Source organism: Primulina tabacum, chromosome 2 (genome assembly GCF_025594145.1).
Source record: "Primulina tabacum isolate GXHZ01 chromosome 2, ASM2559414v2, whole genome shotgun sequence".
In the NCBI taxonomy this organism is placed as follows: Eukaryota; Viridiplantae; Streptophyta; class Magnoliopsida; order Lamiales; family Gesneriaceae; genus Primulina; species Primulina tabacum.
The window spans coordinates 52,417,641-52,432,840 of NC_134551.1; the positions used below are offsets into that span (position 1 = coordinate 52,417,641).

General features: G+C 34.4%; 2 protein-coding genes and 1 pseudogene across 9 annotated transcripts; 1 reads left to right on the top strand and 2 right to left on the bottom strand.

Moving 5' to 3' along the window:
* Positions 1 to 1,762: 1,762 nt before the first annotated feature.
* LOC142536864 (uncharacterized) lies at positions 1,763 to 5,378 on the bottom strand. Of its 8 annotated transcripts, none has more exons than XM_075642247.1 (4): positions 5,216 to 5,361; positions 4,634 to 4,973; positions 2,783 to 3,645; positions 1,763 to 2,189 (listed from the first exon to the last, which is right to left on the bottom strand). In XM_075642247.1, the coding sequence occupies exons 2-4, from the start codon at positions 4,685 to 4,687 to the stop codon at positions 2,015 to 2,017; spliced, it is 1,092 nt and encodes a 363-aa protein (XP_075498362.1). In that variant the 5' UTR covers positions 4,688 to 4,973; positions 5,216 to 5,361; the 3' UTR covers positions 1,763 to 2,014. The 8 variants fall into 8 exon arrangements, with proteins under 8 accessions (XP_075498362.1, XP_075498361.1, XP_075498364.1 ...); XM_075642246.1 differs by having other exon boundaries at positions 5,195 to 5,350; XM_075642249.1 differs by having other exon boundaries at positions 2,783 to 3,650; positions 5,195 to 5,350.
* Positions 5,379 to 6,068: 690 nt separating this feature from the next.
* On the top strand, positions 6,069 to 8,824 carry LOC142536866 (transcription initiation factor TFIID subunit 14-like; annotated as a pseudogene).
* A 98-nt stretch (positions 8,825 to 8,922) lies between these two features.
* On the bottom strand, positions 8,923 to 11,186 carry LOC142538059 (NAC domain-containing protein 37-like). The gene is made up of 3 exons (XM_075643502.1): positions 10,714 to 11,186; positions 10,104 to 10,379; positions 8,923 to 9,509 (listed from the first exon to the last, which is right to left on the bottom strand). The coding sequence occupies exons 1-3, from the start codon at positions 10,880 to 10,882 to the stop codon at positions 8,956 to 8,958; spliced, it is 999 nt and encodes a 332-aa protein (XP_075499617.1). The 5' UTR covers positions 10,883 to 11,186; the 3' UTR covers positions 8,923 to 8,955.
* Positions 11,187 to 15,200: the final 4,014 nt, after the last annotated feature.

The following is a 15,200-nucleotide window of genomic DNA, read 5'->3' on the forward strand; positions in this document are numbered from 1 at the left end:
GGAGACGGTGTATGAATAAATTTTCAGTCCAAGTATTAATGCACTTTTGGACAGTAGTTATCACGTATGAGGGGAATGATTTATTAATTAATTGCAGAAACCCATGAAGTTGAACTCATTTAATTTAGGACTAAAGATTGTATGTATGTTGTTATTGGGACGATGTAATGCATGCTCGATTCTCTCAAGCAAATATGCTTTTTTTCCCCCTAAACAACACAAAACCAACAAGTCATATACAGCGGAAATAACTTTTCTGATCCACTTATCTGTATAATTTTTGGATTTGATATATTAAATTTTCAAAATTTGGTTTTGATGCATTAACTTTTTATTTTTTGTTCTATTGGTCCAACTGATGACGTGACATCAGACAAGTCAACAATTTTCGATGTCATATTTTCATTTTCGATGTGATGTCAACATTTTCCACCGTTACTCTAGTATTTTCTGATGATACGTCAGCAGTTCAGACTGAAAGGAAAAAAAAAAAGTTAATGCACCAAAACTAAAATTTGAAAACTTAATGGGCCAAAAATATAAAATAAGAAAATTTAATGAAGTAAAAAAGTTATTTTCCATAATACATACTAAAGGACAAACCATAAGCGATACATAGGGCCGGACCTTTTATGAGGCCAAGGAGGCCACCGGCTCATGGTCTGATCCTTGAGGGAGTCCAACATATATATTTTGAGTTGATGATCTATTGGAACAAAATTTTTTTGTCCACTATTAAATAAAAAGGAAGAGTAATTTGAACTTTTTTTTTGTTTATAATTGATCAAACTCGATCCTTTTTCAGGTTCGGTTTGAACAATTTAAACAATATCAAGAGAATTTGGGACATTTGTTAATTTGGAGAAGTTAACGAGTTAGTCTTTAATAATCTTGATGAAGTTTTGTATTGAACTTCAACAATTTTTTAAGATAATTACAATGTTTGACAAAACATAATGATTTATTATCAAATACTTATATTGACTATAAGATTTTGTTAACTATCCTAGCAACTGTTGCATAAGCAGAAACAAGCTTATCGAAGTTGAAATTAATAAATACTTATCTTCGATCAATAATGTCACAAAATAGACTAAATGAGCCAGTTATGTTGTTGATTGCCAAAGAAATAATCCGAAAACCGGATTATATAAATTTGATATATATATATATATATATTTCTCTAAAATAGATAGACGATTATTATTTATGTAGTTATTTCAAATATTTATTGACTTATTTTTATGTAATATAGTTTCTTGTGTATTTATGTATTATTTATTATATTTATTATTTGACAAATTTTAGCATTATTTACACCAACAACAGAACCTATTCTTAAATTTTGGCTTCAGGCCTTATCTAACACAGGTACGACTCTGGCGATACATATATATATACATACCTTATATATATATATATATATATATAAGGATAATATATTATAATTTATAAATAATATTGTTCAGTTGTCGCAACAAATAACCACGACTGCAAAGTAAGTTTTATTTTACTATATTTTATTTAACAATTCATTATATATCCATGGAAGTAACGATAATGTCGTTTAAAATTATCGCTTGATAATAATGATAGTTGGAGATAGCAAAAGCATACATTTTATTTATAAAAAATATTCAATCTGAAATCTGTTGCTAAACCATGGCCCATTCCGAGGCCCAACGTTACTATTCTTTTAATTGGGCCGAATAGTACGTTGATTCGAATTTCCACCTTTAATAGGTATGGGCTACGCCAACTCTCAATACAAAAGGATAGCATTTAATATAACAATAAAACAATACAAACATATATAAATGGAAGAGACGTAGTTTTATCAGCATTGTCTGGTATACAAGTCCTACCTCCAAGTAATGAACAGGAAACCTAAAACAAAAAAACACACACACACATGGAAGACAGATTATTTGAGAATGACCCACAAACAAAAGGCATTTCAGTTGGTTTGTGAGTTGAGCAGCAGAAGAAAAACGCAGCTCTATCAGCGGTTGTACTATATATTGGAAGCATTGAGAGCCATGACCTTGCACTGTTCGTTCATGGCCACGAGTTGGGCTTCTTTTTTGTCAAGTAGAGCACTCAGTCTCACATTCTCTTCCATCAGCTTCTGAACTTCGGATTCCTTCTGAGTCTTCTCATTTTCCAACTGGAGTGTCTTTGCAACAAGCCTGGTTGAATAAAAACTGGAAAGTGTTAATTTCAGCGAAGGAAAATGATCTAATCCTATTGGCTGAAACTGCTTCTCAACCGGCTAGGAGCAGTATCAAACTCATGAAAAGAGAAACTTCTTAAAAGATGGAATGGTAATTATGGTCATTGCTTTGATTATCAAAAACGATTGCAAGAAAACAAGATTGGATGAAGAGAGGAGCTCATACCAATCTGATTTTAATGTTTTAAGAAAAACTTTACAGTTCATGGATGACTGAATTTATCAACAATTTTATAGTTTCCAACTCCAGTTGAGACACGCCATAAATATCATTCCGAACAGCACTCAGCTTCAGTTGGTTTTCACTATCAGGAAATTGATTCCAAGCGTTAGAAGGACAACAACATAGCCTACTCCGAAGTCTACAACTACAAATAGAAGAGGCAATGTGGAAAATAGTTGTTTGAAACATGGGTACATGATTAATACTGGAATTATGAAGTGCCACAACTAGAGAAAGTGAAGTATGAAGAAGAGAGCGAACCATGAATAAAATCTGGCAAGAATTGATAGTAAGAAAATAATTGTGCGCGCCTAGAACAGACTAACCTTTCAAAATGCTTTTCAATTGTCTGAAATTGTTTCTCTGATGAAATAAGTGTTTCCCTTACGTTGATCAAAGTACTGACGTAGGATTTAAGAGACTCAAAGTCTTGCTTAACGCGACAAAGCTCCTGCTCATTTTCGGCAGCTCTTTGCCTTTGTCGAGAAGTCTCCTCAACCAAATCTTCAACCCTTTGTCTCATATCATTCAGAATAGAGTTCGTTCCAAGAGCAAACTGCCCCATTTCCTCTAATTTTAATGACATGTTCTCAATTTGGATACCTTTCTTTTTAATCTCCTCCAGCCCTTCTGTTACCTTTTCCTTCTCAACCGCAGTTTCAGAATCTGCCAAAATAACTCTCTTGACAAGTCCTTCCATTACATCAGCAACCATTTGTACACTTCTAAGTAATTCATTGATATAGACTAAGTCTTCTTCATCAAGAGAATCCTTCTGAAAACTAAGGGCAGTCCATGTATCGTCATCTGTACTACCAAAAGAAGAAACATCTATGTTCCTAGACCAGCCAGCCAGGGGTATACAATTTTTATCAACAAGACCTACACCTTCTAATTGTTTGATACCACAAGAAGTATAAGCCAAATGAGGAACCGCCATGATTCTTGCTTTCGATTTTAAGTAAGTCAATAATGTCGCAGAAGTTTTGACTCTACGCCAGAGAACATTTAATTCTTGCTTTGCATCTTCATCGGATCCTTGTATACTAGCCTTCACCTCAGTAATCTTCTCTTGCAAGGCATCCGCTTGCGACTTGCTTCGTTTCATCTCCTGATTCCAGTTAACATGAATTTCATTTAACTGTGATTTCAAAGCTGGCATATCAATATCTTCTTCTGCTGCCATTACCTTTCCTATCACGTTTAAGAAACTTTTAAAACTTCCAAAAGTAAAACAAGGCAAATCAGCTAAATACGCTAGGGTGTAACTAGAAGATGAAACAAGAAATTCAATAAATAAATTTTGCAAAAACCATCGGCAGGGACAACTTCAAGACTAACCCTTTTATGCAATCACATTAAGGGGGAAAAGGATTCCACAAACATTTCAGTACTTTGGCTAGAAATTGGTGGACTTCATGACTTGGAAGAGATGAGAGTTGATGTAAAACGAAAAATCTAAACAAATGGAAAATTAGTAGACAATTCCCCACAAGTTGACGACTAGATCTTGCAGTAGAATGATCTGAACTAGCATTCATCTTCCCGGTTCACAAAAAAAGGCTTTACCTCAAGGCACAAACAAGCACCTCTCTGTCACTTCAAGGTCAAAAGAAATTCAAGAAAATATGAAAACAGTAAAAACTTATTGCCATGCTGTGCGCTGGCCTATGAACGAATTGTGGGCAGCAACAAGATGATTGTTTCTGAGAAACATAAAACATGTATTAAGTTGCTAAAAAAATTGAGAGACCAATGTTCATGGTTTCAAATATTTACATAAAATATCAGAATAAAAAGCTTCATCCAAAATAATGGAGCAACAATTCACAACATCAGCTTTTATATTCTTGAAAATGAAATGATACCAATTATATAAACCACATTAGGAAAAAAAGACTCGCCCTAGGGCCATATCTTCTCCAGAATGCAACTAAGCAAAAGATTGGCCATTCATTAATTATATTTGGATGTCCCATTAAAGGTTAAGTAAACAGTTTGTTTATTCAAGATCTCCTCAAACTCTAGAGAATGAACATCACACCAGAACTGATAGTGAAATTAATCATCTGTACTTTTGCTATTGCTTGCTTAAGCCATAAGGCCCATAACAGTTAGCTATCTAACACATCCAATTTATATAACAATATCTAATACAAAATATTATTTTCCACTACCAGTCTTATTCTTTGCTTCTCACTAATCACTTGTTTGCGGCATTGGCGTGGCATCCTCCCTTGACCCTCCAGTTACAGCCCATCCAAAGGATAATTAGCAATGTATAAAATTTTAACAACGTATTTTCACTTGCTGAAATGTTTCGAAAGTCGATAGCACAGTCAAGAGGGAGAGTCAAGAGAGAACAATATATCGGCCAGATTTATCTAAATCCGCAAAACAGTAGTAGCAAGCAAGTTATATTGAGTTCAAAAGAATAGAATTCGTCCTCAAAATCATCGTCCTATCCTTTATCTCGCTTTCATGCATCTCTAACAATTCCACCAAGAGATCTTCACACTGAACCAATAAACAACACAAAGCAAAATTAATAGTAAGATCCATCAACATCTTACATCTCAACACATCTGACAAGAACCCATTACAGAATTATTAAAATTAAACAATTCAAACAGAAGGAAAGCGCTTATCGTTCGTGTGCCTGCTTCTTACAGCCTCGATTCATGTTTAATCAATACACTAATATATAAATCAAAAGCTACAAGAAAGAGATGAAATACCCTGTTAATTTCCTTGACTACCAATGAGAAATTCCGGAGGACGATGAAAGCTGCGTATGAGAACTACGACGATGGTCGAATCCGTATCATTGAACTTGAAGACGGATTCTAGGATTGAATAAAGAATAAAAGGAAAGGTAGAGAAGAAAGTAAAGTTTGTATTTTTATATTATCTTTTGCCCCTTCACCTATTGCCGAATAACACTTGCTTCGCCTTAGTTTTCATATATTTTTTTTATTTTATTTACCAAAATTTGTTTATATTTTATAACTTACAAAAGTAAATAAACCTCAACAAATTGAATACAATCTATCCTATAATATATCATTATATTATTAAACATTAACTAAATTTGATATATCAATATAACAATTAAATTTATTTATAATTTTACTCTTTATAATATTTATTAACTAACTGATGTGATTTTATAGGAAATTTATATATATAATTTCGTTTTTTTATTTTTCTTCAACTTATCTCTCAATTATTTAAAAATTCAAGATATCAGATATTAATAAAATAATATATATTTTTGTACATAAAAATTTAATATACATGTCACATAATACTAATTATATATAAATAAGCAGCACACGAAATTAATAAAAGTAAAAATTTGTGTGAGACGGTCTCATGAGTCGTATTTTGTGAGACAAATCTCTTATTTGGGTCTTCCATGAAAAGTATTACTTTTTAAGTTAAGAATATTATTTTTTATTGTGAAATATTGATAAAATTGACCCGTCTTATGGATAAAGATTCATAAATTGTGACATACTCAACTATAAATAGTTGGAGTTGAAATTTTTACAGAAACATTTCATTTTTTCCTAATTTATTCTGTAAAAAAATAAGAGATACCATGAGCTTTTCGTGGGACCTAAGCAGTCAAATATTATGACGAATCAGAAGACATCACGTGTCAAGTCTCGGTCCTACTTCTGCACAACGATGTTCGATAATCCAGTCCCAAATCACCTGAAAATTGAGATAATCCCAACTGCAAGCCCTAGTTGATTTTCAAAAGCAAGAAAATTTCACATCTTTTCACTCTTCGGATTTTCCGATGCTTCAAAATGGCTCGCACAGTACAAAGCGACACGCATCTTCTATCATGTAACGATGAGCCCATTCCAAAGCCCCTGCGCATCAAAATACCAAGTCTTCAGACGATAGTGACAAAAAGGTACGACAATATCCGTAATATTTGATTTTTAGAGGTTTCAAGTGTTAATTTATCTAGAATAATGTATACAGCCACTGAGTCATGGCAATCGAAGTTTTTTGTGTTTGAAATTCTATCACTTGATTAGAGAGAGATTAAATGGCAAGCCTCATTTTCTAAGATGCATTGAAAACAATGTTATTTTGTCTTCCTGTACTTGTATAAATACCAAATTTGTCGTCTACTCTTGCGTCTAACTTTTTGGTTTGGTTCCTAAGACAAAAGAAGTGGGTGAAGATATAAGCGGTTATTAAGGGAAGGATATGGGGTGCTAAAATCCCTCTCGCTCTTTTAATCCGTGTTATGAATTCAGAACTCCGCGACTTGTTGTATTTAGTAGTTAAATCAAGTAAGCTGATTAAGTGAACTCGAGATTAAACAGAAAAACTGATGAGCTCCTAAAATTGTGTTCAGCATATGAGATAGAATAAAACTATTTTATTCCCTGGTCTTGTTGATATGAAAATTTATTTAATATTAATAGATTAGGGACGATATTAATTTAATGTGTATATTATGTTGTCAGGAAGGGGCCTGGTTTCAGGTTAGTGTTTATAGCTCTCTGCCTGACCCCATATTATTCTGGGTTTAATATTAACCCCGCCATCAACCCCCCATTTCTCCAAATCATTTGCCATCCATAATTTGTAGAAATTTTTGCCATATATTGTTAGGATACAGTTATTGCAGTTGTAAGTTTATGCTATTAATGTAATATCAACACTCAACAGGCACAATACGTATAATCTCTTTCGTGCCAACAAGTTCATTTGGTGTTTAAATATGTTTGTTGATCTTGAGGTGACTTAGCTGGAGTTACATGAATAACACTTGCCATTTCTCTTGACAATCACTGACTTTGTATTTTTGTGACATGTGGTTTCTGAAGAATTTATCCAAGCGGCTCAAAGATGTGGAAATATGTATCCCAATGGCGTATGGACCATGGCTTTTTGGCTCGGTAGAAAGGCCACAGAGTAAGGAGAATTTCAACGTTTCGTGTTTTCACATAAGGTTTCTCTTTCTCTACGGTCCTCAATTAGCATAATCGATCATTCTTTTTTCATGATAATTTTGTTAATCAGAACCCAGTCTGACAAGTGGACAATCTATGTTCGTGGAGCAACAAGTGATGATCGCGGAGTGGTGATCAAGCGTGCTGTTTTTCAAATGCATCCTAGTTTCAATAACTCTGTTAGAGTTGTTGGAGCATCCCCTTTTGAGCTATCTGAATGTGGTTGGGGCGAATTTGAAATTGTCATCTCTCTGTTTTTCCACAATGATGTTTGTGAAAAACAATTGGATTTGCAAGTCCTTATTCACCTCAGCTATGTAACATATTTCCTTTATTACTTATCAGTTTTTTCAGGAACCTTTTTTCCCTGTTTTTGTTCGTATGATTAGGTATCACATCTTAAGTTGTATGCTGAAGATGAAAGTGGTCCTCATTCATCTAAGAAACCTGCTGGGGTTATTGAAACTTACGATGAGATTGTCTTTCCTAACCCTTCCGAGGATTTTTATGGTTGTGTTCAAAAGCATCCTGCTGTAATCGTGCCTCATCTTCCAGTGACTTTTAATTTTCCTTCTGGCAATGGTTCATTATGCCTGTTACTGCAAACTCGTCATGGCATTGCATGTGTCAGTTCTTATTTTATTGATACTTCTCAGTACCAGTAGAAGACTCAAATTAACGAAAAGAAAAGTGACGCCAAAGATCATCCATTGAATCTTCTTGTTGGCACGTGTTCTTTCTGACTACAGGCTTCCTCTTTAGTTTAATATATGACACTCTCATGTTTGTGAAGTGCAGATTAACTGTCAGTTTGGACAATTATTCGTCTTGAAGGTTTCATTTGATTGAATTATAGACTTAGGCATTTGAATATGAATTATAGGTCTTATAGATTATTCAAAATTAAAATCTGTTTTTACCTTCAATGCCAGTTTATTTTTCAACCTTTTCAACTTAATGACATTTGTAGTTCATGATTCTCATAATATGCCATATAATAATAACCCTGAATGTTCAAGATCTTGAACTTGTTGACAAACGTTTTTGACTTATCTAAATTGTTGTAGGTCCAAGCTCATATTATCAAACCAAGGAGCCAATTGAGCATTGTAGATACGCTGCCACAGTCATGGAAGCCTGCTTCTGGTTAGTGAAAAACACGGGAATACCATCATGGCGAATTAAGTCGATTGATCCATGTCCCTTACGTTTGTATATATTATAGAGAGATTTGCATATTCCAAGTGGCATTAGGGATTGTTTTGTTGTATTAGTGACAGAAAGATCCAAGACAAGAGTATCCTGTGCGAACTTTTTTATCCCGAAGAAAAAGATTTATCAGATTACTTTGAAAGAAATTATTTATGCATGCCCTTAATTTTGTGAATAAATAATATGAATACAGGTTCGTGTTTCTGAAGATCGTTTTCGTTTTGTATATAAATCAGTTATTAGCAAAGAGTGCATCTCAAATTAGCCGACAATCCAATATGGTATTTTTCATTTCTTTCATGAAATTAAATTCGTTCATTAAACATACAAATTTCAAAATAATTATCAGAAGTACTACTTGAACCCAATACTGATTCATGCCCTTCAGCACTCTGCAACAGAAGCAGCTGGTCCCAATATTTGTAAACATCGTTCCCTTCATATAAATCTCCATGGCTAAGCTGTGAAGCAACAAATTTGTCCAGATCTCTCCAATCTCTTACCTTCTCTGTAACTGCATGGAAACTCTTCATTCTTTCTTCATTATTGCCGTTGATTTCCGCTGAATTGAATATCAAATTCACGCTTTTTACGGATGGACTCTCCAGCTCTGGGAGGTGATCAACGAAATCATGTAAATTTTCAGCGGCTTGTGTACATGTTTCCTGCTTGCAGATCAAGTTCTGATGAAGACAATTTGATGGATGCTGCCTTGTTATAATGTGATCAATGGAATCCATGACTGAACTAAAACCAACCGAATTTTCGGAAAAATTATTGATTGAACCCCCGTCTTCTATGATGTTCTTTGTTTGGGTGATGATTCGTTTCTTGAAAGCACGGCAAACAACCCATCCCTCTTCCTGCAAATTCAAAGCTTCATCAATTAACTCGGTTTATACATTATATATATATATATATATATATATATATATATATCACTTGATGATTATATAAATTGTTAGAACGTTAAAATGTTCGGCATGAACTAGGGAATGAATCAGGCAGCAAAATGTTTTGTTTCCCGACAAGTATTCGGAAAAGAATGATCCCTATACGTACATAAAACAGATTAATCTCATTTAATGCATATATATTACCAATTTTCATAGTTTGATCCAACTGTCATGATTTATCTTCATTCTTCCATCTATTTTATTCATGAATAATTTAATTGATAAAAGCTCATTTATTGATCTGTAAACTGTTCTCTTAGTAATCTAATTCATCACAACACATTAATTAGAATATTAGGAAAAAATCGCCATTTTTATTGTTCACGTTTATATTTAGTAGTAGTGATTCTCATAAGCTGATGGACCAGGATATAGCCAATTGTAAGCGTTTAGACCTCTCTATATATACCAACTGTAAAACAGCAACGGGTGCATTACCATTTAATATAAAATGTAATGCACAATTTGAAATCAAGAAAATTGTATAAATTAAAAACTTGCCTGTGGAGGGCCATTTTCTTCTGTTGCAAGCCTATATTCATGTATGATCCATTCAGTTTTGTGCCCATTTGGAGCTCTTCCTTTGTAAAAGACTAGGGTTTTCCTCATACCAATGAGTTTTGTCTTGTGATATACTCCTTTGTCTCTGCCGGTACCCTTCCAAAATCCCACCACCGTAGCCCTATTAGTTCTTGTGCCTGTAGGGTACTTCCTATCTTTGTGGCTGAAGAAATACCACTCCTTTTGCGCTTCATATCCGATTCGACATTTATCTGCATATAAACCATACATAAAGAGTATCACTTAGGATCCAGCATGCAGAAACACGACCACAATTACGAATACAAGAATAAAAGATATCGCTAAACTTAGATATAGTGATAATCTCGTTGATCATATATGTTTTCGCTGTGTAAAAGATTCTTGAGTTTCATCATACATTAGTGCTAAAAAAATTGAGTAGAGAACGTGAAAATGCCTCATGAGGATGAGTTGAAGAAATCTTGAACCAGCAATCGCAAGTATACATGGTCAGTTTCTATATATATATATATATATATATATATATATAAAGAAAGAAGTAAGCAGAATTAAAACATTTCATACCTTGAAGATCCCAAGGCTCAATTCTATACAGATCAATATCCCTAATAACATCGAGATCTATCTTCTGCGATGCAACCTTCTTCCTAAGATAGTACCCTACCAGCTCTTCATCTGTAGGATGAAATCGAAATCCAGGTGGAACACATGATTCCATAGTCATATCCGTCATCGATATTTCAGCATCAAATTCACCGTTGCGGCCACCACCTACATATATAAGTCAAAACTAGAACTTGTTTTTTTCTTCTAAATCATCTCGAAATCATATGTATCATACATGTGTATTTATAACTCAAGAACAAGTAAGATCAGAAAAAAGAAAAGAAAGATAAAAGGTGAGGAAGAAAGGAATTATGAACCCTACAAATCGAAAGGTGACAAGTGCCATAACATATAATCATCAGCTCATTTGGTGAACACCAGACATTTTTATCTCGAAAAGTTAAATTAGAAAGCGTGTTGGAGGATAACCCGTTATTTTATTTCACTGTAATTACTTTTGTTAATTTTAGAAGAATATATAATTAGAATGCCAAGGGAAAGGGGAATGAAATGATGAACCGTTGCTCCTAATGCATGAAAACTAAATGAGGGGCGGTGAGGGACAGACAAGGACAAGCAATGATGTTGTCTTGGGATGGTGAACGTAGTAGAAATGGCCCTCTAGTTTTTATCTACACACACAACTAACCTACTTTTATATAGTTTTGACATGATATTCACCAAACACGTTCATATATATATATATGTTGGGTATTAACATGCTTAAATGAAAAAATGTGTATGTCATGAACAAATAACATATACATATTCAACACAGTAAATTAGGGTAGAAAACATGTTGATGAAATTAACGAGTGGCTCGAAAGTGTTGATGAAAAATGTTATTAATTATAAGGAAGCTAGCACGCGCGCGCGCGGAGGTTTGAGAGAAGATAAGGCTGCAAAAAGAAACAAGACATTGTTGGAAGCTGACCATGTTGTGTTGTCAACTTGTCTGGATCGGACTTCAACTGTTGCTGATCATGTTTACCTGTAATCTCATAATACTGTTTTTTTTTAAAAAAATATTTAAAAATTCAAAAATATATTAAAAAATTGTTAAAAATCCAAAAATTAATAATAAATTAGAAAAATATAGAAAAATTGTAAAAAAAAAATAAAAAAATCCTAATTGTGTATTTTTAATCATGTATAAAGAAATGATTTCGTCCACTTTTTAATAGTATGTTTTTTTTGTTTTTAAACTATGCATAATTTTTAATTAATTTTTTAGTAAATCAGACACCTACACAAACATATACAACCTTTTATATTCATTTTGATGGAATACTTCTCATGCATGCTCGATCGATTGACCAAAATTGTGCATTGTAAAAAGGAGTAAGTCAATAAAAACAAAATTAAATTTGTAATATAGATAAATAGAAAGAAATAAAAATAATATTACGTCTATATATAATTTTTACAATAATAGTTTTCGTTTAAATTTATATTGATGGAAAAAATCACGAACTTGACACATACAAAATAAAATAGTATTCTCTATTATTTATTGCAGTTGCATATTTAATAAAACACAAAATGCAGTTCTACAATGAACAACTCTGCATTTATTTATTTAACTGATTGATACGCCCATTTTGACTTTAAATTGGATAAAAAAAATTTAATTTGATTGCTAGATTCCAATGTTGTGATTGAAGGGAAAAAAAGGACAATGAGAGTGGTTAAGGAGAAGATAAACATGAAATGAAGATGTTGGGATTCTCATTAGACTAAAAATTATAGTTGTTCGTTAATATACAACTTTATTTTTTTTTATATATATGTGACAACGTAGAGGGTATTAGAGGAATTATTTTATTACTTATGTTTAATTATCTCGTGTATCCTCTATTTATGATTTGTATATGCCTATACTATTATCATATCTCATAGATTAAGTAATTAGCCATAGTTAGAATATTTAATTGATTTGAATGAGATTTGGTCCACAACACAATCTCTTGTACGTGTATATATTCTTCACCATTATTCAATGAGAATACAAGTCATTATTTCAAATATCTTTATGTTATCAGAGCATCACGTTTCTGGCCAATTTTCTCTTCCTTTTTCCTTTTCCCTTCACGTAATATTCTCTTCTTTGCTTAACTATAATGGCTTCTGATGAAACCTCTGCAACCTCCTATGCCACTATTCAAAATGCCCAAGACCCAAATACCCCTCTTGTTACCATCAATATTACAAACATCACAAAATTGACCACCAGCAGCTACATCACGTGGAGCCTCCAAATCAAAAGCTTTTTAGAAGGATATGATCTTTTTGGCTTTCTAGATGGTTCTCATCCCAGTCCTACACCAACTATCACCGTGAGTGGTCAGTCGGCTCCAAATCCAACATACACATCATGGAAACGCCAGAATCGTCTTCTTTTCAGTGCACTCCTTGGTGCAGTCTCTCTACCCATTCAACCTCTTCTTGCCCGCTGCAACACCGCTCAGGAGGCGTGGGCCACCTTGCCTAATACTTATGCAAAACCAAGTCGTGGTCACATCAAACAGATTAAGGACCAATTAAAGAATTGTGTCAAAGGTTCCAAAACGATCTCTGACTATATGCAATTTATTAAGAACAAGGCTCATGAAATTGCTCTCCTTGGTAAACCCGTTGATGAAGAAGATCTCATTGATAAAATCCTTGATGGCCTTGGTGAAGAATACAAAGGTATTGTCGATGCGGTTAATGCCCGTGACACGCCTATCTCCTTTGATGAAATCCATGAAAAACTTAACAAGGAGGCGTCTCTCCAACAATCCAACACACCGCCATCATTCTTTCCGGCTACCGCAAACCCTGCCAATCAACGCAACAATCGACCTTGGCGTCCTTCCACACCCGATCTTCATAATCAAGGACAACAGTCAAATGCTCCGCGTAACGACCGTCATTCACCCCGTCCATATCTTGGATATTGCCAAGGATGTGGTGCTCAAGGACACACTGCCAAATGTTGCTCCCTTTATCGACTTGTCAACACTCAATCTCCTTCTGCTCCATTGTCACCACAACCACCGGCTCCACGTCATGCTTCTCCATGGCAACCACGTGCACATTTTGCATCTCTCGAGACCACCAACACCCCCACATGGCTACTTGATAGTGGGGCGTCGCACCATGTCACCACAGATTTGAATAATCTTTCAATTCACACTCCTTATGTAGGGTCTGAGGACGTTATGATCGGTGACGGCTCGGGTCTTAACATTACCCACACTGGTTCCACCACTCTTCCTACTCATGCTCGCACTTTTAATTTACATAATATTCTATGTGTGCCAAACATGAAAAAGAACCTTATTTCTATCTATCAATTTTGCAATACCAATAATGTTTCTATTGAGTTCTTACCCTCTGTTTTTCATGTTAAGGATCTAAGCACAGGGGCAATCCTATTGATGGGAAACACTAAAGATGGCGTCTATGAGTAGCCAACCTCCTCTCCAACGCTGTCTTCTCCACTAGTTGCCTTTTCCAGCGTCAAGACCACTTCCTCTGCATGGCACTCTAGATTAGGTCATCCATCATCACCCATTCTACAACATATTATGTCAGTATTTTCCTTACCTCACTCTATGTCACAAAAATCTCATTGTAATGCATGTTTAAGTAATAAAAGTCATAAGCTTCCTTTTTCTACATCTACACTTACTTCTTCTCACCCTTTACAAATCATATTTTCAGATGTTTGGACCTCCCCCGTTTATTCTGTGGATGACTTTAAGTATTATGTTATTTTTGTTGACCATTTTACACGTTATGTTTGGTATTATCGCTTAAAGAAGAAATCTCATGTATGTGATGTCTTTATTCGTTTCAAAGCACTAGTAGAAAATAATTTCAAACACTCCATTGTCACTCTCTACTCTGACAATGGTGGAGAATATCAAGCATTAAATCAATTCTTATCCCTTCATGGACTTTCTAATCTCACTTCCCCCCCACATACACCCGAACACAACGGTTTCTCTGAACGCCGACATCAACATATAGTTGAAACTGGCATTTCTCTACTTACTCACGCCTCCCTTCCCCTCATATATTGGAACTACGCCTTTGCCACCGCTGTGTATCTCATTAATCGCATGCCTACACCCACACTCTCCCTTTTCTCTCCTTACCAATCCATTTTTCGTTATCCCCCAAACTACACGAAACTACGTATCTTTGATGCTTATTCTATCCATGACTTCGTCCCTATTCTCATCATAAACTTGAGTCTCGCTCCATCCCTTGTGTGTTTGTTGGGTACTGTCTCACCCAAAGTTTGTATCTTTATCTTGATCCTTCCACCTCCAAAATCTACACATCTCGTCATGTCAAATTTGTGGAATCTGTTTTTCCATTCAAATCCATCCAAAGTCATCTTAGTCGTACAAATGTACAAACACTCACAAATTGGTTTCCGTCAGCATCACTTC

What these genes read in the sequence shown, in the direction of transcription:
- LOC142536864 (XM_075642247.1), bottom strand. Translation starts at nt 4,687, where the DNA reads ATGCCACGCCAATGCCGCAAACAAGTGATTAGTGAGAAGCAAAGAATA. An exon ending in AGAAGCAAAGAATAAGACTG is followed by an intron (nt 3,646 to 4,633) that starts GTAGTGGAAAAT and finishes GTGATAGGAAAG; the next exon opens with GTAATGGCAGCAGAAGAAGA. An exon ending in ATTGAAAAGCATTTTGAAAG is followed by an intron (nt 2,190 to 2,782) that starts GTTAGTCTGTTC and finishes TTATTCAACCAG; the next exon opens with GCTTGTTGCAAAGACACTCC.
- LOC142538059 (XM_075643502.1), bottom strand. Translation starts at nt 10,882, where the DNA reads ATGACGGATATGACTATGGAATCATGTGTTCCACCTGGATTTCGATTT. An exon ending in TGAGCCTTGGGATCTTCAAG is followed by an intron (nt 10,380 to 10,713) that starts GTATGAAATGTT and finishes GTTTATATGCAG; the next exon opens with ATAAATGTCGAATCGGATAT. An exon ending in AAATGGCCCTCCACAGGCAA is followed by an intron (nt 9,510 to 10,103) that starts GTTTTTAATTTA and finishes ATTTGCAGGAAG; the next exon opens with AGGGATGGGTTGTTTGCCGT.